At 48.7% G+C, this 24,051-nt stretch overlaps 1 protein-coding gene across 1 annotated transcript in view; it reads right to left on the bottom strand.

Annotated features, from left to right (window-relative positions):
- Positions 1–23,781, bottom strand: part of LOC115125062 (neurobeachin-like) — a 63,834-nt gene extending 40,053 nt beyond the window's left edge. Inside the window, exons 1-9 of the mRNA XM_065023425.1 lie at positions 23,691–23,781; positions 21,244–21,339; positions 20,803–20,924; positions 14,080–14,206; positions 12,035–12,154; positions 11,033–11,179; positions 2,408–2,464; positions 1,916–2,056; positions 386–519 (exon numbers count right to left, since the gene is read on the bottom strand). Of these exons, the coding sequence (XP_064879497.1) occupies positions 386–519; positions 1,916–2,056; positions 2,408–2,464; positions 11,033–11,179; positions 12,035–12,154; positions 14,080–14,206; positions 20,803–20,924; positions 21,244–21,339; positions 23,691–23,777 (1,031 nt within the window). The 5' untranslated portion in view covers positions 23,778–23,781. The remainder of the gene's footprint in view (positions 1–385; positions 520–1,915; positions 2,057–2,407; positions 2,465–11,032; positions 11,180–12,034; positions 12,155–14,079; positions 14,207–20,802; positions 20,925–21,243; positions 21,340–23,690) is intronic.
- Between the last annotated feature and the right edge of the window lie 270 nt (positions 23,782–24,051).

Raw genomic sequence — 24,051 nt, 5'->3', positions numbered from 1 at the left:
ACCACACGCTGGTGTCCACAGACCTCCCTCCCTCCCTCCTACTCACCACACGCTGGTGTCCACAGACCTCCCTCCCTCCCTCCTACTCACCACACGCTGGTGTCCACAGACCTCCCTCCCTCCCTCCCTCCTACTCACCACACGCTGGTGTCCACAGACCTCCCTCCCTCCTACTCACCACACGCTGGTGTCCACAGACCTCCCTCCCTCCCTCCTACTCACCACACGCTGGTGTCCACAGACCTCCCTCCCTCCTACTCACCACACGCTGGTGTCCACAGACCTCCCTCCTCCCTCCTACTCACCACATGCTGGTGTCCACAGACCTCCCTCCCTCCTACTCACCACACGCTGGTGTCCACAGACCTCCCTCCCTCCTACTCACCACACGCTGGTGTCCACAGAGCTGTCGTTGAGTTGTGTGTAGTCCAGTTGTGAGAAGAGAGGGAAGAGGACCTGTATTCCTCCTATAGAATGGATGGCACTGTGGATGGAGTGGGTAACTATGGCCTTCACATCCTATAGGAGAGAACACACTGTTAGGACACACACCCTGTAAAATGGGTAACTATGGCCTTCACATCCTACAGGAGAGAACACACTGTTAGGACACACACCCTGTAAAATGGGTAACTATGGCCTTCACATCCTACAGGAGAGAACACACTGTTAGGACACACACCCTGTAAAATGGGTAACTATGGCCTTCATAACCTACAGGAGAGAAAACATACCATCAATACACAGATTAAAGTCAGGGACACACACTGTAACGGCCGTTGTTGGTGGAAGAAGAGGAGGACCAATGCGCAGCGTGGTAAGTGTCCATATTGATCATTTATTATCATGAACACAAAACAAAACAACGAGAACGAAACAAAACAGTCCTGAATGGTGAATACAAACAACACAGAACGGACAATAATCAACCCACAACTCAAAGGGTGAAAACAGGCTGCCTAAGTATGGTTCTCAATCAGGGACAACCAGGCTGCCTAAGTATGGTTCTCAATCAGGGACAACCAGGCTGCCTAAGTATGGTTCTCAATCAGGGACAACCAGGCTACCTAAGTATGGTTCTCAATCAGGGACAACCAGGCTACCTAAGTACGGTTCTCAATCAGGGACAACCAGGCTACCTAAGTAGGGTTCTCAATCAGGGACAACCAGGCTACCTAAGTATGGTTCTCAATCAGGGACAACCAGGCTACCTAAGTATGGTTCTCAATCAGGGACAACCAGGCTGCCTAAGTATGGTTCTCAATCAGGGACAACCAGGCTGCCTAAGTATGGTTCTCAATCAGGGACAACCAGGCTACCAAAGTATGGTTCTCAATCAGGGACAAACAGGCTACCTAAGTACGGTTCTCAATCAGGGACAACCAGGCTGCCTAAGTATGGTTCTCAATCAGGGACAACCAGGCTACCTAAGTAGGGTTCTCAATCAGGGACAACCAGGCTGCCTAAGTGTGGTTCTCAATCAGGGACAACCAGGCTACCAAAGTATGGTTCTCAATCAGGGACAAACAGGCTACCTAAGTACGGTTCTCAATCAGGGACAACGATTGACAGCTGCCTCTGATTGAGAACCATACCAGGCCAAACACAGAAATACCAAATTATAGAAAAAGGAACATAGACAACCCACCCAACTCACACCCTGACCATACTGAAACAAAGACAGAACTACAGAACCAAGGTCAGAACGTGACACACACACACTCCACCCCCTCCCTCCCCTCCCTCCTCAACAACCCACCCCCTCCCTCCCTCCCTCCCTCACCCACCCCCTCGACAACCCACCCCTTCCCTCCCTCCCTCCCTCCCTCCCTCCCTCCCTCACCCACCCCCTCAACACCCCCTCCCTCCCTCCCTCCCTCCCTCCCTCACCCCCCTCCCTCCCCCCCTCCCTGACCTGCAGCATGAGTGCGTGTGGGGAGTGAACGAAGTTGGATGCGTTCTCTCTGGGCGATGACTCCAGACAGAGCTGTGCGTCGGTGGCCTTGGCGTTGTAGGTGAAAGAGATGGAGCTGGCCAGCTTCCCGTCATACAGGACCTGCAGTACATTACACATTTCAGTCATTTAGTAAACTCTCTTATCCAGAGGGACTTACAGTCAGCCGCATTCATCTTAACGGGATATAGCAAGATTACGGCAATTAAGAAATTTTTACACCTACCTAGAGTCAGACACTACTTCTATGCTAGCATACCCATAGACTACTAGTCATTGAGCTAACGCTAATTAGCATTGGTTCAGTTAGCATTGGTCCCTCCCACCGCCAAAATGATATCAACGAGTTCATCTGACTCTGGGGAAGTAGAAAAGATCAGTTTCCCTTCAATTGTAGAGAACCACATAGTCACAGTCGTAGTCTGTTCAACTTTTCCTCAATAACCTGCCTACCTGCTTATGGTGCTCTGCCAAGTGGATATCACTCTCCGACTTAAACTTAAAGGTGCTCTACATGGGGGAGATAGAGGAGGAGGGTGGAGATAAGGGGATATAGGGGAGATAGAGAAGAAGGGGGAGATTGGGGGAGATAGAGGAGGGGGAGATAGAGGAGGAGGGGAGACAGAGGAAGAGGGGTAGATAGAGGAGGAGGGGGAGATAGAGGAGGAGGGGAGACAGAGGAAGAGGGGGAGATAGAGGAGGAGGGGGAGATAAGGGGTATAGGGGAGAGGGGGAGATAAGGCGAGATAGAGGAGGAGGGGGAGATAAGGGAGATAGAGGAGGAGGGGGAGATAAGGGGATATAAGGGAGATAGAGGAGGGAGATAGAGGAGGAGGGGGAGATAGAGGAGGAGGGGGAGATAAGGGGATATAGGGGAGGAGGGGGAGATAAGGCGAGATAGAGGAGGAGGGGGAGAGTGGGAGATAAGGGGAGATAGAGGAGGGGGATAAGAGATAGAGGGGGATATAAGGGGAGATAGAGGAGGAGGGGGAGATAGGGGAGAGGGGGAGATACGGGGGAAATAGAGGAGGAGGGGGAGATACGGGGAAATAGAGGAGGAGGGGGAGATAGAGGAGGAGGGGGAGATAAGGGGAGATAGAGGAGGAGGGGGCGATAAGGCGGAGATAGAGGGGGAGATAGAGGAGGAGGGGAGATAAGGGGATATAGAGGAGGAGGGGGAGATAGAGGAGGAGGGGGAGATAAGGGGATATAGAGGAGGAGGGGAGATACAGAGGAGGAGGGGGGGAGATAAGGGGATATAGGGGAGAGGGGGAGATAGAGGAGGAGGGGGAGATAAGGGGATATAGGGGAGGAGGGGGAGAGAGGGGGAGATAAGGGGAGATGGAGGGGGAGATAGAGGAGGAGGGGGAGATAAGGGGATATAGGGGAGGAGGGGGAGGTAAGGCGAGATAGAGGAGGAGGGGGAGAGTGGGAGATAAGGGGAGATAGAGGAGGGGGAGATAAGGGGAGATAGAGGGGATATAAGGGAGATAGAGGGGGATATAAGGGGAGATAGAGGAGGGGAGATAGGGAGAGGGGGAGATACGGGGAAATAGAGGAGGAGGGGAGATACGGGGGAGATAGAGGAGGAGGGGGAGATACGGGGAGATAGAGGAGGAGAGGGAGATAGAGGAGGAGGGGGAGATAAGGCGGAGATAGAGGGGGAGATAGAGGAGGAGGGGGAGATAATGCGGAGATAGAGGGGGAGATAGAGGAGAAGGGAGAGATAAGGGGACAGGAGGAGGAGATATAGAGGAGGAGGGGGCGATAAGGGGAGATAGAGGAGGAGGGGGAGATAAGGGGATATAGGGGAGGGGGAGATAAGGGGGAGATAGATGGGTGATAAAGGGGATATAGAGAGGAGGGGGAGATAAGGGGATATAGAGAGGAGGGGGAGATAAGGGGATATAGAGAGGAGGGGGAGATAAGGGGATATAGAGAGGAGGGGGAGATAAGGGGATATAGAGGAGGAGGGGGCGATAGAGGGGGAGATAAGGGGATAGAGGGGGGGGAGATAAGGGGATATAGAGAGGAGGGGGAGATAAGGGGATATAGAGGAGGAGGGGGAGATAAGGGGATATAGAGGAGGAGGGGGAGATAAGGGGATATAGAGGAGGAGGGGGAGATAAGGGGATATAGAGGAGGAGGGGGAGATAAGGGGATATAGAGGAGGAGGGGATATAGAGGAGGAGGGGGATATAAGGGGATATAGAGGAGGAGGGGGAGATAAGGGGATATAGAGGAGGAGGGGGATAAGGGGATATAGAGGGGGAGATAAGGGGATATAGAGAGGAGGGGAGATAAGGGGATATAGAGAGGAGGGGAGATAGAGGGGGAGATAAGGGGATATAGAGAGGAGGGGAGATAAGGGGATATAGAGAGGAGGGGACGATAAGGGGAGATAGAGGAGGAGGGGGAGATAAGGGGATATAGGGAGGGGAGATAGAGATAGAGGGAGATAGATAAGGGGATATAGAGGAGGAGGGGGAGATAAGGGGATATAGAGAGGAGGGGAGATAAGGGGATATAGAGAGGAGGGGAGATAGAGGGGAGATAAGGGATATAGAGAGGAGGGGGAGATAAGGGGATATAGAGAGGAGGGGACGGGGGAGATAGAGGAGGAGGGGGAGGGGGAGATAAGGGGAGATAGATGGGTGATAAAGGGATATAGGAGGAGGGGGAGATAAGGGGATATAGAGGAGGGGGAGATAAGATATAGAGGGAGGGGGAGATAAGGGGATATAGGGGAGAGGGGGAGAGGGGGAGAGATAAGGGGATATAGGGGAGGAGGGGGAGATAAGGGATATAGAGAGGAGGGGGAGATAAGGGGATATAGAGAGGAGGGGGAGATAAGGGGATATAGGGGAGGAGGGGGAGATAGAGGGGGAGATAGAGGAGGAGGGGGAGATAGAGGAGGAGGGGGAGATAAGGGGATATAGGGGAGGAGGGGGAGATAAGGCGAGATACAGTAGGAGGGGGGAGATAAGGGAGATAGAGGGGGAGATAGATGAGGGAGATAAGGGGATATAGAGGAGGAGGGGGCGAGGGGGAAAGGTAGGAAATACAATATATTAATTAATGAAAGAAAAGAAGGCATAGATAGAGAGGAATTACATAGAATGGATTGTGTTTGTGTTAGTGAAATGAACACAGCGTTTATCTCTCGACCCCAAGTTACCTACAAAGGCCAACCTAGTTAACTAGTAAGGTTAAACTAGTTACCTACAAAGGTCAACCTGGTTAACTAGTAAGGTCAACGGAGTTACCTACTAAGGTCAACCTAGTTACCTACTAAAACTACTCAAACTAGTTTTATGTTAAGGTTAACCTAGTTACCTATTAAGGTCGACCTAGTTACTTATTAAGGTCAATCTAGTTCTGTTAATGTTAACATTGCTATCTACAAAGGTCAACAAATCAAGTCAAATCAAATCAAATGTATTGGTCAAATACACATGGTTAGCAGATGTTAATGCGAGTGTAGCGAAAGGCTTGTGTTTCTAGTTCCGAAATGCAGAAATAACCAACGAGTAATCTAACCTAACAATTCCAAAACTACTGTCTTATACACAGTGTAAGGGGATAAAGAATATGTACATAAAGATATATGAGTGAGTGATGGTACAGAGCAGCATAGGCAAGATGCAGTAGATGGCATCGAGTACAGTATATACATATGAGATGAGTATGTAAACAAAGTGGCATAGTTAAAGTGGCTAGTGATACATGTATTACATAAAGATGCAGTCGATGATGTAGAGTACAGTATATACATATACATATGAGATGAATAATGTAGGGTATGTAAACATTATATTAGGTAGCATTGTTTAAAGTGGCTAGTGATACATGTATTACATAAAGATGCAGTAGATGATATAGAGTACAGTATATACGTATACATATGAGATGAATAATGTAGGGTATGTAAACATTATATTAGGTAGCATTGTTTAAAGTGGCTAGTGATATATTTTACATCAATTTCCATCAATTCCCATTATTAAAGTGGCTGGAGTTGAGTCAGTGTCAGTGTGTTGGCAGCAGCCACTCAATGTTAGTGGTGGCTGTTTAACAGTCTGATGGCCTTGAGATAGAAGCTGTTTTTCAGTCTCTCGGTCCCAGCTTTGATGCACCTGTACTGACCTCGCCTTCTGGATGATAGCGGGGTGAACAGGCAGTGGCTCAGGTGGTTGTTATCCTTGATGATATTTATGGCCTTCCTGTGACATCGGGTGGTGTAGGTGTCCTGGAGGGCAGGTAGTTTGCCCCTGGTGATGCGTTGTGCAGACCTCACTACCCTCTGGAGAGCCTTACGGTTGTGGGCAGAGCAGTTGCCGTACCAGGCATTGATACAGCCCGACAGGATGCTCTCGATTGTGCATCTGTAGAAGTTTGTGAGTGTTTTTAGTGACAAGCCAAATTTCTTCAGCCTCCTGAGGTTGAAAAGGCGCTTCTGCGCCTTCTTCACGATGCTGTCTGTGTGGGTGGACCATTTCAGTTTGTCTGTGATGTGTACGCCGAGGAACTTAAAACTTACAACCCTCTCCACTACTGTCCCATCGATGTCGATAGGGGGGTGTTCCCTCTGCTGTTTCCTGAAGTCCACAATCATCTCCTTAGTTTTGTTGACGTTGAGTGTGAGGTTATTTTCCTGACACCACACTCCGAGGGCCCTCACCTCCTCCCTGTAGGCCGTCTCGTCGTTGTTGGTAATCAAGCCTACCACTGTAGTGTCGTCCGCAAATTTGATGATTGAGTTGGAGGCGTGCATGGCCACGCAGTCGTGGGTGAACAGGGAGTACAGGAGAGGGCTCAGAATGCACCCTTGCGGGGCCCCAGTGTTGAGGATCAGCGGGGAGGAGATGTTGTTGCCTACCCTCACCACCTGGGGGCGGCCCGTCAGGAAGTCCAGTACCCAGTTCCACAGGGCGGGGTCGAGACCCAGGGTCTCGAGCTTGATGACGAGTTGGAGGGTACTATGGTGTTAAATGCCGAGCTGTAGTCGATCAACAGCATTCTCACATAGGTATTCCGATTGTCCAGATGGGTTAGGGCAGTGTGCAGTGTGGTTGAGATTACATCGTCTGTGGACCTATTTGGGCAATAAGCAAATTGGAGTGGGTCTAGGGTGTCAGGTAGGGTGGAGGTGATATGGTCCTTGACTAGTCTCTCAAACCACTTCATGATGACGGAAGTGAGTGCTACGGGGCGGTAGTCGTTTAGCTCAGTTACCTTAGCTTTCTTGGGAACAGGAACAATGGTGGCCCTCTTGAAGCATGTGGGAACAGCAGACTGGGATAAGGATTGATTGAATATATCCGTAAACACACCAGCCAGCTGGTCTGCGCATGCTCTGAGGATGCGGCTGGGGATGCCGACTGGGCCTGCAGCCTTGCGAGGGTTAACACGTTTAAATGTTTTACTCACGTCGGCTGCAGTGAAGGAGAGTCCGCATGTTTTCATTGCAGGCCGTGTCAGTGGCACTGTATTGTCTTCAAAGCGGGCAAAAAAGTTATTTAGTCTGCCTGGGAGCAAGACATCCTGGTCCGTGAAGGGGCTGGTTTTCTTTTTGTAATCCGTGATTGACTGTAGACCCTGCCACATACCTCTTGTGTCTGAGCCGTTGAATTGCGACTCTACTTTGTCTTTATACTGACGCTTAGCTTGTTTGATAGCCTTGCGGAGGGAATAGTTACACTGTTTGTATTCGGTCATGTTTCCGGTCACCTTGCCCTGATTAAAAGCAGTGGTTCGTGCTTTCAGTTTCACGCGAATGCTGCCATCAATCCACGGTTTTCTGGTTTGGGAATGTTTTAATCGTTGCTATGGGAACGACATCTTCAAAGCACGTTCTAATGAACTCGCTCACCGTATTCCTCAATGTTTTTGTTTGACGCAATACGAAACATATCCCAGTCCATGTGATGGAAGCAGTCTTGGAGTGTGGAATCAGATTGGTCGGACCAGCGTTGAACAGACCTCAGCGCGGGAGCTTCTTGTTTTAGTTTCTGTCTGTAGGCAGGGATCAGCAAAATGGAGTCGTGGTCAGCTTTTCAAGAAGGACTTGAGTACCTGTATGTTGTTTTGGCCACACCACGTCAAGTTAACCATGATGCATGAACAGGGCTCCGGGCAGCCGAGCGGAAATGGAGGAAAACTCGCCTCCCTGCGGACCTGGCATCCTTTCACTCCCTCCTCTCTACATTTTCCTCCTCTATCTCTGCTGCTAAAGCCACTTTCTACCACTCTAAATTCCAAGCATCTGCCTCTAACCCTAGGAAGCTCTTTGCCACCTTCTCCTCCCTCTTGAATCCTCCTCCCCCTCCTCCCTCTCTGCAGATGACTTCGTCAACCATTTTGAAAAGAAGGTCGACGACATCCGATCCTCGTTTGCTAAGTCAAACGACACCGCTGGTTCTGCTCACACTGCCCTACCCTGTGCTCTGACCTCTTTCTCCCCTCTCTCTCCAGATGACATCTCGCGTCTTGTGACGGCCGGCCGCCCAACAACCTGCCCGCTTGACCCTATCCCCTCCTCTCTTCTCCAGACCATCTCCGGTGACCTTCTCCCTTACCTCACCTCGCTCATCAACTCATCCCTGACCGCTGGCTACGTCCCTCCCGTCTTCAAGAGAGCGAGAGTTGCACCCCTTCTGAAAAAACCTACACTCGATCCCTCCGATGTCAACAACTACAGACCAGTATCCCTTCTTTCTTTTCTCTCCAAAACTCTTGAACGTGCCGTCCTTGGCCAGCTCTCCCGCTATCTCTCTCAGAATGACCTTCTTGATCCAAATCAGTCAGGTTTCAAGACTAGTCATTCAACTGAGACTGCTCTTCTCTGTATCACGGAGGCGCTCCGCACTGCTAAAGCTAACTCTCTCTCCTCTGCTCTTATCCTTCTAGACCTATCGGCTGCCTTCGATACTGTGAACCATCAGATCCTCCTCTCCACCCTCTCCGAGTTGGGCATCTCCGGCGCGGCCCACGCTTGGATTGCGTCCTACCTGACAGGTCGCTCCTACCAGGTGGCGTGGCGAGAATCCGTCTCCTCACCACGTGCTCTCACCACTGGTGTCCCCCAGGGCTCTGTTCTAGGCCCTCTCCTATTCTCGCTATACACCAAGTCACTTGGCTCTGTCATAACCTCACATGGTCTCTCCTATCATTGCTATGCAGACGACACACAATTAATCTTCTCCTTTCCCCTTCTGACGACCAGGTGGCGAATCGCATCTCTGCATGTCTGGCAGACATATCAGTGTGGATGACGGATCATCACCTCAAGCTGAACCTCGGCAAGACGGAGCTGCTCTTCCTCCCGGGGAAGGACTGCCCGTTCCATGATCTCGCCATCACGGTTGACAACTCCATTGTGTCCTCGTCCCAGAGCGCTAAGAACCTTGGCGTGATCCTGGACAACACCCTGTCGTTCTCAAATAACATCAAGGCGGTGGCCCGTTCCTGTAGGTTCATGCTCTACAACATCCGCAGAGTACGACCCTGCCTCACACAGGAAGCGGCGCAGGTCCTAATCCAGGCACTTGTCATCTCCCGTCTGGATTACTGCAACTCGCTGTTGGCTGGGCTCCCTGCCTGTGCCATTAAACCCCTACAACTCATCCAGAACGCCGCAGCCCGTCTGGTGTTCAACCTTCCCAAGTTCTCTCACGTCACCCCGCTCCTCCGCTCTCTCCACTGGCTTCCAGTTGAAGCTCGCATCCGCTACAAGACCATGGTGCTTGCCTACGGAGCTGTGAGGGAACGGCACCTCAGTACCTCCAGGCTCTGATCAGGCCCTACACCCAAACAAGGGCACTGCGTTCATCCACCTCTGGCCTGCTCGCCTCCCTACCACTGAGGAAGTACAGTTCCCGCTCAGCCCAGTCAAAACTGTTCGCTGCTCTGGCCCCCAATGGTGGAACAAACTCCCTCACGACGCCAGGACAGCGGAGTCAATCACCACCTTCCGGAGACACCTGAAACCCCACCTCTTTAAGGAATACCTAGGATAGGATAAAGTAATCCTTCTCACCCCCCCCCCCTCCCCCTTAAAAGACCTAGATGCACTATTGTAAAGTGGCTGTTCCACTGGATGTCATAAGGTGAAAGCACCAATTTGTAAGTCGCTCTGGATAAGAGCGTCTGCTAAATGACTTAAATGTAAATGTAAATGTAAGCATACGCCCCCGCCCCTCTTCTTACCAGAAAGATGGTTGTTTCTGTCTGCACGATGCGTGGAGAAACCAGCTGGCTGCACCGATTCCGATAGAGTCTCTCCAGTGAGCCATGTTTCCGTGAAGCAAAGAACGTTACAGTCTCTGATGTCCCTCTGGAATGCTACCCTTGCTCGGATTTCATCAACCTTGTTGTGAAGAGACTGGACATTGGCGAGAAGAATGCTAGGGAGTGGTGCACGATGTGCCCGTCTCCGGAGTCTGACCAGAAGACCGCTCCGTTTTCCCCTTTTACAAAGTCGTTTTTTTGGGGTCACCGGCTGGGATCCTTTCCGTTGTCCTGGGTGACAGGCAGAACACAGGATCCGCTTCGCGAAAGTCATATTCTTGGTCGTACTGATGGTGAGTTGACGCTGCTCTTATGTTCAGTAGTTCTTCTCGACTGTATGTAATGAAACCTAAGATGACCTGGGGTACTAATGTAAGAAATAACACGTAAAAAAACTAAAAACTGCATAGTTTCCTAGGAACGCGAAGCGAGGCGGCCATCTCTGTCGGCGCCGGAAGTCAACTTACTAGATTACTTGTAGTTTTTCATGTTGTCTGTCTGTATTTTTTGGTTGTTGTAATGACTTGGTGCTGCCTATCTTGGCCAGGGTGCTCTTGAAAAAGAGATTTTAATCTCAATGAGCCCTTCCTGGTTAAATAAATACAATGTTTGTTAAATTGTGATTTTAATGAATGGAGCCAATTTGGAGCATCAGTTTCATTTTCCTGTGAGGAGAGGTTTTTAGAGGAGCAGCCGGAAAGGGCTCTGTGAGCAACCAGAACAATTTCAAACTATTCAACTCCGCCCACATACTCTGGTGTGTGTGTGTGTGGCATGGTTTAGCCCTACCTTGTAGCCCGGACCCAGTTGATGTATGGCGAAGATCTGAGCGGGGTTGAGAGCCTCACTGAACACGTAGATGGCCCCCAGCTGACCACAGAACACCCTGTTAGCATCTGCCGTCTCCGACGAACCTAGAAAACACTTATCATAACTCTGTAGGGAGAGAGAGAGGTGGGGAGGGAGAGAGGGAGGGAGGGAGGGAGGGAGAGAGGTATTGGTCATTTAGTAATTCCTAATATGCATTCAACAGTAATTCATAATAACAGTCTTGATCTCACAGAGGGAGAAGTCCAGATATGATCAAAACCTTTCTGTGGTCCAGACACACACACACACACACACACACACACACACACACACACACACACACACACACACATACACACACAGACACACACACACACACACACAGGTGTATCATGCTTCTCCCAGGCATCACTAATCAACTCGCTAAGGAAGATCAAACGATCCACAGACACCCAACAGAATAAATCCCTGATCACAGAGACACCTGGTAACCTGCAGCAAACTGTACAGGTCCACAGGATGTAGAGATGTACAGCAACACTCTGTTAATGTCCTGTCATACACCCCCAGATGCTACGTCACAGACACAGGATACGTCACAATATGTTAGTAAGACTCTCTTACCCAGAGTGACTTGCAGGTGCAATTAGGCTTGTGCCTTGCTCAAAGGGCCCATCGACAGATTCTTCACGTAGTCGGCTCTGGGATTCAAACCAGCAACCCGTTTTTTTTTTATACCACTAGCCCAACGCTCTTAATCACTAGGCTTAACCTCCCTTTCTCCTTTAGTTTACACCACTACACACAGCTCTAAAAAGCATTGGATTGAAGGAGGCTCGGGCTGACAGGGAGTTTGATTGGGACACGTGATCGTGTTGAAAGCTGTTGAGGATTTACCGGATATCGCCAAAACATCAATCCGCACACAGGTAACGTTGTTTTCACGGTAACGGGGAGATGGAAAAAGGGGGGATTTCTTACGTCGTTGGTGTTGACGTGCCAGGCCATGTCACCGTAAGAGACCAGCTGACCGTTGACATAGCAACGGATCTCACTGTTCCTCCAGCGGTTGTAGATGTGGACGATGCTGATCATGTACCACTGAAACACAGAGAGGGGGGGTTAGAGAGGGTTAGAGAGGACTAGAGAGGGTTAGAGGGGGTTAGAGGGTAAGAGAGGGCTAGAGAGGGTTAGAGAGGGTTAGAGGGGGTTAGAGGGGGCTAGAGAGGGTTAGAGGGGGTTAGAGGGTAAGAGAGGGCTAGAGAGGGTTAGAGAGGGTTAGAGAGGGTTAGAGAGGGTTAGAGGGGGTTAGAGAGGGTTAGAGGGGTTAGAGAGGGTTAGAGAGGGTTAGAGGGTTAGAAGAGGGCTAGAGAGGGTTGAAGAGGGTTAGAGAGGGTTGGAGAGGGTTAGAGAGGGCTAGAAGAGGGTTAGAAGAGGGTTAGGGATTTCAGGTTACAGGGCTGATATTTCAGGTTACAGGGCAGAGGATACAAGTTACAGGGCTGATATTTAAGGTTACAGGGCTGATATTTCAGGTTACAGGGCTGAGGATACAAGTTACAGGGCTGATATTTAAGGTTACAGGGCTGATATTTCAGGTTACAGGGCTGATATTTAAGTTACAGGGCTGATATTTAAGGTTACAGGGCTGATATTTAAGGTTACAGGGCTGATATTTCAGGTTACAGTGCTGATATTTCAGATTACAGGGCTGATATTTCAGGTTACAGGGCTGATATTTCAGGTTACAGGGCTGATATTTCAGGTTACAGGGCTGATATTTCAGGTTACAGGGTTGATATTCAGGTGTCAGGGATGATATTTAAGGTTACAGGGTTGATATTCAGGTGTCAGGGCTGATATTTAAGGTTACAGGGTTGATATTCAGGTGTCAGGGCACAGATTTTGGAGTTTTGGTGACTGGGTATTGAGTAGTATTGAGTAGCTTGGAAGAATAAGGTGCCCAGAGTGAACTGCCTGCTACTCAGACCCAGATGCTAATATATGCATATTATTATTATATTTGGATAGAACCACTCTTAAGTTTCTAAAAACTGTTTGAATGATGTCTGTGAGTATAACAGAACTCATATAGCAGGCGAAAACCTGAGAAAAATCCAACCGGGAAGTGGGAAAACTGAGGTTTGTAGTTTTTCAACTCCTTGCCATTCCAATATACAGTGTACATGGGGTCATATTGCACTTCCCACGGCTTCCTCTAGATGTCAACAGTCTTTAGAACGTTGTTTCAGGCTTCTACTGTGAGGTGGGGGCGAATGAGAGGGGATTGAGCCAGGTGTCTGACAGAGTGCCACAGGCTCTGAGGCGCGGTCACGAGAGAGTTAGCTCTCGTTCCATTGCTTTTCTACAGACGTAGGAATTCTCCTGTTGGAACATTATTGAACATTTATGATAAAAACATCCTAAAGATTGATTCTATACTTAGTTTCTACGAGGAGAGGGAGGGAGGATAGCTGGAAGAGGAGAGGGAGGGAGGATATGGGGAAGAGGAGAGGGAGGAAATGGAGGGTGGAAGAGGATAGGGGGAAGAGGAGAGGGAGGATGAAGAGGAGAGGGGGAGGGGGAGGGGGAGAGGGAAAGGAGAGGAGAGGAGAGGAGAGGATTTTGCTGGTGTCTACAAAGCTGTTTCTGGGTGAGGATTGTGTAAACACACTCAGATGGCAGACGTCCCTCATGAGTGGTGCTGAGTTGGCATGCTGTGTGTGTGTGTGTGTGTGTGTGTGTGTGTGTGTGTGTGTGTGTGTGTGTGTGTGTGTAGCAGCAGGATAGTGCTGTCGTGTGATTGAAATGTTCAGGTCTTAACTCCTCCCATCACTACTCAGGCAGCATCACAAATGGCACAACTTCTAAAGTAGTGTACTATATAGGGAATAGGATTCCATAGGGCTCTAATCTAAAGTAGTGTACTATATAGGGAATAGGGTTCCATAGGGCTCTGGTCTAAAGTAGTGCACTATATAGGGAATAGGGTGCCAATTGGGACATTCGATGTGTGCAGTGCCTACCTTGCGGGGTTGAAAGTCGTACTTCACACAGTGTTGGAAGCCTTTCCCCTTGGACTTCAGGGATGTCACGATCAGACAGTTACCCACAAAGTGAGCTGAGTAGCCAATACCTTTACTGGTTCGAAAACTAGAGAGGAGAGGAGGAGGGAAGGGGAGGAGAGGAGAGGGGAGGGGAGGGGAGAGGAGGGGAGAGAGGGGAGGGGAGGGGGGGAGAGGAGGGGAGAGAGGAGAGGAGAGGGGAGAGAGGAGAGGGGAGGAGAGGGGAGAGGAGAGAGGAGAGGAGAGGGGAGGAGAGGGGAGAGGAGAGAGGAGAGGAGAGGGGAGGAGAGGGGAGAGGAGGAGAGGGGAGAGAGGAGCGGAGAGGGAGGGGAGAGGAGGGGAGAGAGGGGAGGGGGGGGAGGAGAGGAGAGGGAGAGAGAGAGGGGAGGAGAGGGGAGAGGAGAGGGGAGGAGAGGGGAGAGGAGAGAGGAGAGGAGAGGGGAGGAGAGGGGAGAGGAGGAGAGGGGAGAGAGGAGCGGAGAGGAGGGGAGGAGGAGGGAGGGGAGGAGAGGAGAGGAGAGGAGGGGAGGAGAGGAGAGGGAGGGGAGGGGGAGAGGAGGGAGAGGAGAGGAGGGGAGAGAGGAGTGGAGAGGGGAGGGGAGAGAGGAGAGGGGAGGGGAGAGAGGAGAGGGGAGAGGAGAGAGGAGAGAGGAGAGGAGAGGAGAGGAGAGGGGAGGGGAGGGGAGGAGAGGAGAGGAGAGGGGAGGGGAGGGGAGGAGAGGGGAGGGGAGGGGAGGAGAGGGGAGAGAGGAGAGGAGAGGAGAGGAGAGGAGAGGAGGAGGGGAGGGGAGGGGAGGAGGAGAGGAGAGAGAGGAGAGGAGGAGGGAGGGAGGGGAGGAGGGGAGGGGAGGAGGGAGGGAGGAGGGGAGGGAGGAGGGAGCGGGGAGGGGAAAGGAGAGGATGGGAGGGGAGAGAGGAGGAGAGGAAGGGAGGGAGGGAGGGAGGGAGGGAGGGAGGAGGGAGAGGAGAGGAGAGGAGAGGAGAGGAGAGGAGAGGAGAGGAGAGAGAAAGGGAGGGGATGGGAGAGAGGAGGAGAGGAAGGGAGGGAGGGAGGGAGGGAGGAGAGGAGAGGAGAGGAGAAAGGGAGGGGAGAGGAGAGGAGAGGGGGAAGGGAGAGGAGAGGAGAGGAGAGGAGAGGAGAGGAGAGGAGAGGAGAGGAGAGGAGAGGAGAGGAGAGGAGAGGAGAGGAGAGGAGAGGAGAGGGGGAAGGGGAGAGGAGAGGAGAGGGGGAAGGGAGGGGAGGGGAGGGGAGAGGAGAGGTTAGGGGAGGGAAAAAGAGGGGCCGGGAGAAGAAAACATTACGTAAAACAGTATTTTCATGATAAACCTCCTCTTTTTGATATTATATCAGCAGACAGCTGTCTCTTTGTTCAATCAAGTTACACCATAAAACACATCGTCATCCCTGTCGCGTTCAGATGAAACAGGAGGTCATCAAGAGGTCATGTTAAAACAGCCCAACACTAGTATCCGCCCCCATCTAGACCTTCAACACACTTCAAACAGGCCTCCATCTACATCTGTGTCAAGTCAATTCCCACTGCGTATACAGCCAGTGTATTTCTGTGTTGTCTCCAGGGGTGATGTGGTGTGGAGGCCCGTGTCAGACAGGGGGATAAAGTAGGAGCTGCTGGGGAAGGCTGATAAGGCTCTGGGGTTATCAGTCAGGCCACAGCAGGGCCTCCCCTCCATCTCTCCACCTCCTCCTCTCCATTCCCACACAGCAGCTCTCTCTACCCTTCTCAGAGAGCTCAGCTGTCACCATGACAATGGGTGGTTGCCAGGGAGACAGAATTACAAGCACTCTCCCGGCGGCGGTCAGGGCTCATCCCCTGTGATGATGTCATCTGGAGCAGGTAATGCTGGGATACGGAACACAAATCAATGTTCCGTTCTATCTTTTACAGAGTTTAGATTTACAGGATTCAAAATGGCTGCCATCTCTTCATGGAACACTGCTTTGAATATGGAAAAGGGCCTATCTGTTCAATTGTATTTCTATGGTCACAACCAGAGTTTTGTGTCAGAGATATAGGCTGTCCACGGACCCATTCAGGACATAGCCGTATCTCTGACACAAAACTCTGGTTGTGACCACTACCTGTTATAATCTACTGTAGTAACTACCTGTTATAATCTACTGTAGTAACTGTTATAATCTACTGTATTAACTACCTGTTATAATCTACTGTAGTAACTACCTGTTATAATCTACTGTAGTAACTACCTGATATAATCTACTGTAGTAACTGTTATAATCTACTGTAGTAACTGTTATAATCTACTGTACTAACTACCTGTTATAATCTACTGTACTAACTACCTGATATAATCTACTGTAGTAACTACCTGTTATAATCTACTGTATTAACTACCTGTTATAATCTACTGTAGTAACTACCTGTTATAATCTACTGTAGTAACTACCTGTTATAATCTACTGTAGTAACTACCTGTTATAATCTACTGTAGTAACTACCTGTTATAATCTACTGTAGTAACTACCTGTTATAATCTACTGTAGTAACTACCTGTTATAATCTACTGTAGTAACTACCTGATATAATCTACTGTAGTACCTACCTGTTATAATCTACTGTAGTAACTACCTGTTATAATCTACTGTATTAACTACCTGTTATAATCTACTGTATTAACTACCTGTTATAATCTACTGTAGTAACTACCTGTTATAATCTACTGTAGTACTGTTATAATCTACTGTAGTAACTACCTGTTATAATCTACTGTAGTACCTACCTGTTATAATCTACTGTAGTAACTACCTGTTATAATCTACTGTAGTACCTACCTGTTATAATCTACTGTATTAGCTACCTGATATAATCTACTGTAGTACCTACCTGTTATAATCTACTGTATTAACTACCTGTTATAATCTACTGTAGTAACTACCTGTTATAACACTGTCTGTCTGTCTGTCTGTCTGTCTATAAACTCAAACAGAGATTTTTGTGAGCATGTGAAGCTTGAGAGTGAGAGACTGAACGAGAGTGAGAGGTAGCTGTAATGAAAGGTCATAGCTAATGAAGCGTGACTGTGGCTAACAGCCACCGCTAACGTTGTCTCACAGCGAGCCCCCCGCGGTCTGGGCCGAGTCGTCCAAACAACTGCCCGATCACTAATGGACTCACCTGACATTTAAAACCATGTAAAGTAATGTTTTTATTCATCTACCGTTAAATTATGTCTGGATTGTGTTTGTTCCACTTATTTTGAGAAGACGGTTAATAAACATCAGGGGACAAATGAATTCCCATTCTCTCTCTCCCCCTTCTATTTTCCATCTCTATCCCCCTTTGACTCAGCAGATGTATAATGTGTCGTTGGGTTTAGGTTAGCCTGTGTGTCGTCTTAACATTCTGTGTACTCCCCTTGTCCTAAGGGAATATCTCATTGTCTGTGTGTGTGTGTGTGTGTGTGTGTGTGTGTGTGTGTGTGTGTGCGTGTCTGTGTGTGTGTATTTGTGGTTTTTGTGGTGTGTAAATGATTTTATAACGGCCGGGTCAAAAAAACGACCCTTAAAACAATCGCTGTGGTGTCTTCATGAACAAAGGAAACTTTTTCTAAATGTTGAGGAAAAGGCATACAATTTCAAGATGGAAAAATATAATTTAGGGGGTTTTCTCTGCTGTTAAACATAGTGGCGAGTCATATATATATATATATATATATATATATATTTTTAGGTTAGATTAAGATTAGGTTAAAGTTAGTTTGAGGTTAGGTGATATTTAGGTTAGGTTGAAATCAAATCAAAGTGTATTGGTTGCATATACAGTTCAGTAGATGTTATAGCAGGTGTTTATGTTACTGGCCTCCCTGACAATACGTTTTAATTGTTTGACATTTTATTTTGTATTATTATTTTACTGGGAAAAAAATGAATGAAGAAATCAAAAACGGCAAGACAAATCTGATTAACAAACCAAATAGCAGTAATCACATGCTATCTACAGTTGAAGTCGGAAATAGACACTTAACTCATTTATCAAACACTCCATACAAATTCTTGTTCATAAACTATAGTTTTGGCAAGTCGGTTAGGACATCTACTTTGTGCACGCTGCAAGTTATTTGTCCAACAATTGTTTACAGACAGATTATTTAACTTATAATTCACTGTATCACAATTCCAGTGGGTCAGAAGTTCACATACACTAAGTTGACTGTGCCTTTAAGCAGCTTGGAAAATTCCAGAAAATGATGTCATGGCTTTAGAAGTTTCTGATAGGCTAATTGACATCATTTGAGTCAATTGAAGGTGTATCTGTGGATGTATTTCAAGGCCTACCTTCAAACTCAGTGCCTCTATGCCTGACATCATGGGAAAATCCCCCAAAAATCAGCCAAGACCTCAGACCTCAGTTCTGTCTCCTAGAGATGAACGTACTTTGGTGTGAAAAGTGCAAATCAATCCCAGAACAACAGCAAAGGACCTTGTGAAGATGCTGAGGAAACAGGTACAAAAGTATCTATATCCACAGTAAAACAAGTCCTATATCGACATAACCTGAAAAGCCGCTCAGCAAGGAAGAAGCCACTGCTCCAAAACCACCATAAAAAAGCCAGACTACAGTTTGCAACTGCACATGGGGACAAAGATCGTACTTTTTGGAGAAATGAAATAAAAATAGAACTGTTTGGCCATAATGTTTGGTGGAAAAAGGGGGAGGCTTAGATCCGAAGAACACCATCCCAACCGTGAAGCACGGGGGTGGCAGCATCATGTTGTGGGAGTGCTTTGCTGCAGGAGGGACTGGTGCACTTCACAAAATAGATGGCATCACGAGGTAGGGAAATTATATGGATATATTGAAGCAACATCTCAAGACATCAGTTAGGAAGTTCAAGCTTGGTCGCAAATGGGTCTTCCAAATGGACAATGACCCCAAGCATGCTTCCAAAGTTGTGGCAAAATGGCTTAAGGACAATAAAGTCAAGGTATTGGAGTGGCATCACAAAGCCCTGACCTCAATCCTATAGTTAATTTGTGGGCAGAACTGAAAAAGCGTGTGCGAGCAAGGAGACCTACAAACCTGACTCCGTTACACCAGCTCTGTCAGGAGGAATGGGCCAAAATTCACCCAACCTATTGTGGGAAGGTTGTGGAAGGCTACCAGAAACATTTGACCCAAGTTAAACAATTTAAAGGCAATGCTACCAAATACTAATTGAGTGTATGTAAACTTCTGACCCACTGGGAATGTGATGAAAGAAATAAAAGCTGAAATAAATAATTCTCTCTACTATTATTCTGACATTTCACATTCTTCAAATAAAGTGGTGATCCTAACTGACCCTAAGACAGGTAATTTTCACTAGGATTAAATGTTAGGAATTGTGAAAAACTGAGTTTAAAATGTATTTGGCTAAGGTGTATGTAAACTTCCGACTTCAACTGTACATGTATGTAGTCTACACAGTAACAGTAAATATATTATACGTATGGACACCTGGAGAATGTACACAAGATCAGTTCAGAATGTACAGCAGTAGAGATATTAGAGTGATCAGTTCAGAATGTAGAGCAGTAGAGATATTAGAGTGATCAGTTCAGAATGTACAGCAGTAGAGATATTAGAGTGATCAGTTCAGAATGTACAGCAGTAGAGATATTAGAGTGATCAGTTCAGAATGTACAGCAGTAGAGATATTAGAGTGATCAGTTCAGAATGTACAGCAGTAGAGATATTAGAGTGATCAGTTCAGAATGTACAGCAGTAGAGATATTAGAGTGATCAGTTCAGAATGTACAGCAGTAGAGATATTAGAGTGATTAGTTCAGAATGTAGAGCAGTAGAGATATTAGAGTGATCAGTTCAGAATGTAGAGCAGTAAGAGATATTAGAGTGATCAGTTCAGAATGTACAGCAGTAGAGATATTAGGTTTGGTTGAGGTTAGGTTAGGTTGAGGTTTGGTTGAGGTTTGGTTGAGGTTTGGTTAGGTTGAGGTTAGGTTGAGGTTAGGTTGAGGTTAGGTTTAGGTTTGGTTGAGGTTTGGTTAGGTTGAGGTTCAGTTACTTGAGGTTAGGTTGAGGTTAGGTTGAGGTTCAGTTACTTGAGGTTAGGTTGAGGTTCAGTTACTTGAGGTTAGGTTGAGGTTAGGCTACTTGAGGTTAGGTTGAGGTTCGGTTAGTTTAGGTTGAGGTTAGGTTGAGGTTCGGTTGAGGTTCGGTTAGGTTGAGGCTAGGTTGAGGTTGAGGTTCAGGTTTGGTTAATTGAGGTTAGGTTGAGGTTCGGTTAGTTGAGGTTAGATTGAGGTTCGGTTAGTTGAGGTTAGGTTGAGGTTCGGTTAGTTTAGGTTGAGGTTTTAGGTTGAGGTTCGGTTGAGGTTCGGTTAGGTTGAGGTTAGGTTACTTGAGGTTAGGTTGAGGTTCGGTTAGTTTAGGTTGAGGTTAGTTTAGGTTGAGCTTAGGTTGAGGTTTGGTTAGGTTGAGGTTAGGTTGAGGTTCGGTTGAGGTTAGGTTAGTTTAGGTTGACGATAGGTTGAGTTAGGTTTGTTTAGGTTGCGGTTGAGTTAGGTTGAGGTTCGGTTAGTTTAGTTTAGGTTGAGTTAGGCTAGGTTGCGGTTCGGTTGAGTTAGGTTGAAGTTCAGCTAGTTTAGGTTGAGGTTAGGTTAGTTTAGGTTGCGGTTAGGTTGAGTTAGGTTGTAGTTCTCACCAGTAGAGGTATGGTTTGTCCTTGTCTACATTGATGTTGTTGAGGGGATCTTGTCTGAACCAGGTGTTGAGAGTGAAGCCGTTCTGGTAAGGCCACTTAGCGATGGGAGGCAACGCTATGGCCTGGGGGAGGAGAGAGAACACACCATCAGCCAATCACAATCACAGACAACACATCATAAACCAATCACAATCACAGACAACACATCATCTGCCAATCACAATCACAAGTCTATCAAGTCACCGACAGGAACCTAGCACCAAACAACTGTCTCTTTTACCCGATTGAAAAATGACTCTTCGTCTGTGTGAAACGAAATGCAAAGATGACATATATTCATCTGTTTAGGATGTCTGTGTGTATTACGCGATTACTTGGCTTGGAATATATGGAAGGGAGGCGATCACTACACAACATGGACATGGTGTGTCTGTCTCTTACCACTGCACTGCGACCAGGGAAGTTGAAGAAGGTGTCTGGGCCGTGTCTCTGAGGCATCAGGTTCAACACAGACAACAGCTTGATAGAATGTCTAGGCTGGAGGGGGATGGGAGAGGAGGAGGTGAGGGGGAGAGAGGAGGAGGAGAGAGGAGGAGGAGAGGGGGAGAGGAGGAGGAGAGAGGAGGAGGAGAGAGGAGGAGGAGAGGAAGTAGAAAGACGAGAGTGGGAGAGGAGAGAGTGATGAGAGAGGAGAGGAGGGGGAAAGGGGGAGGAGAGAGGAGGAGGTGAGGGGGAGAGGAGGAGGAGAGAGGAGGAGGAGAGGGGGAGAGGAGGAGGAGAGAGGAGGAGGAGAGGGGGAGAGGAGGAGGAGAGGGGGAGAGGAGGAGGAGGAGGAGGAGGAGAGAGGAGGAGGAGAGGAAGTAGAAAGACGAGAGTGGGAGAGGAGAGAGTGATGAGAGAGGAGAGGAGGGGGAAAGGGGGAGGAGAGAGGAGGAGGTGAGGGGGAGAGGAGGAGGAGAGAGGAGGAGGAGAGGGGGAGAGGAGGAGGAGAGAGGAGGAGGAGAGGGGGAGAGGAGGAGGAGAGAGGAGGAGGAGAGGGGGAGAGGAGGAGGAGAGGAGGAGGAGGAGAGGGGGAGAGGAGAGGGGGAGAGGAGGAGGAGAGGAAGTAGAAAGACGAGAGTGATGAGAGAGGAGATGAGGAGTGGGAGAGGAGAGAGTGATGAGAGAGGAGAGGAGGGGGAAAGGGGGAGGAGAGAGTGATGAGAGGAGAGAAGAGGTGAGGAATGGAGAGGAGAGGGGATGAGAGGAGAGGTGATGAGCGGGGAGGGGGAGAGGAGAGAAGGAGAGGGATAAGGAGAAGAGAAGAGAAAGGGAGGGAGAAGAGGAGGAGAGGAGGAGAGACGGAGAGGAAAGGAGGAGGAGAAGAAGAGGAGAGGAAAGGAGGAGGAGAGGAGGGAGAAGAAGAGGAGAGGAAAGGAGGAGGAGAGGAGGGAGAAGAGGAGTGGAGGGAGAAGAGGAGAGGAGGATAGGAGGGAGAAGAGGGAGGAAAGGAAAGGAGGAGGAGAGGGGGAGAAGAAGAGGAGAAGAGGAGTGGAGGGAGGAGAGGAAAGGAGGAGAGAGGAGGAGGAGAGGGGGAGAGGAGGAGGAGAGGAAGTAGAAAGACGAGAGTGATGAGAGAGGAGAGGAGGAGAGGAGTGGAGGGAGAAGAAGAGGAGAAGAGGAGTGGAGAACAGGGAGAAGAGGAGGACAGGATGAAACAGGAAGAAGTTAGATGAATCAGGGGAGTTTGTGACATTCCTAACAAATCACAGACACAGAATGAGGATAGGAGAATACCACAGTGGGGCATCATCAGCCCTACAACAACCCTATTGGCTCAATAAGCTGTCAATCACCTCTGCCTGCCTCTGGTAACAGCTTGTCAATACCATGGCAACCCCATAACAAATCTATCCCCGGAGAGGAGAGGGAGGAGGGATGAAGGGGAGAGATGAAGGTGAGATGAAGGAGAGATGAAAGAGAGATGGAGAGAGATGAAGGAGAGATAGAGGCCAGATAACGGAGAGATGAAGGCGAGATGGAGGAGAGATGGAGGAGAGATGAAGGAGAGATGAAGGAGAGATGGAAGCCAGATAAAGGAGAGATGAAGGAGAGATGGAGGAGAGATGGAGGCCAGATAAAGGAGAGATGGAGGAGAGATGAAGGAGAAAAAGGAAAGTTGAAAGAGAGATGAAGGAGGGATGGAGGAGAGATGAAGGACAGATGGAAGAGAGATGAATGAGAGATGGCAGAGAGATAGATGGAGGAGAGATGAAGGAGAGATGGAGGGGTGAGGGTTTTGTTGCTGTATACATGATGTCACAGTGTGGGGAAGGGGAGGAGAGAGAGAGATGGAGGAGACAAGGTGAAGAAGGATAGAAGGATGGAGAAGGAGAGGAGGAGGAGGAGAGGAGGAAGAGAGGAGGAGAGGAGGCAGAGAGGAGGATGAGATGAGAGGATGAGAGGAGGAGGAGAGAGAGATGGAGAAGGAGAGGAGGAGGAGGAGAGGAGGAGGAGAGACAGATGGAGGGGACAAGGTGAAGAAGGATAGAGGGATTGAAGGAGAGCAGAAATAGGGATGATAATTTGCTAGGGCAACCAGGAGAGGAGAAATTGGGGGACAGGGTGAGGGATAGATGGATGGATAGATAGATGGTGTTGAGGAGGACAGGGGGAGGAGTACTGTTGTTGCTGTAGATCTTTAAATATCTGTCTGTGAACACTGGACCTCTCCCCTCATCCCCCTCTCCACACCCCAATGTCACCTCCTTTCAGCCCTCAAATCAGCCTACACACAGCCCTTCAACGTTGTCTCACCCAGCCCAGCTCCCCCACAGATACTCACGCAGCCCAACACAAAACAGCTTAGCTGCACACAGCCTCCGTCACCCCCCCACAGGTTAACTCACCCAGATACCGTTGTCTCCCCTCAGCATACTGAAGAGAAGTTTCAGCTCCTTCACTGTTATACTGTAGCTGGCCATCACCCCCAGCATATCCACTAACAGATCTACACACACACAGACACACACACACACACACACACACATAGGGAGAAAAAAAGTCAGGTCTAGTAATGTCTAGTCAGGGCTAGTAATGTCTAGTCAGGGCAAGTAATGTCTAGTAATGTCTAGTAATGTCTAGTAATGTCTAGTCAGGGCTAGTAATGTCTAGTAATGTCTAGTCAGGTCTAGTCAGGTCTAGTCAGGGCTAGTGCAGTTTTTAGCCAACCAAGCAAGACGTAGCATACAGACAGAGCAACATAGAACA

The sequence above is a fragment of the Oncorhynchus nerka genome, linkage group LG10, assembly GCF_034236695.1.
Source record: "Oncorhynchus nerka isolate Pitt River linkage group LG10, Oner_Uvic_2.0, whole genome shotgun sequence".
Taxonomy (NCBI): Eukaryota; Metazoa; Chordata; class Actinopteri; order Salmoniformes; family Salmonidae; genus Oncorhynchus; species Oncorhynchus nerka.
This window is presented reverse-complemented; position numbering and strand designations above follow the sequence as displayed.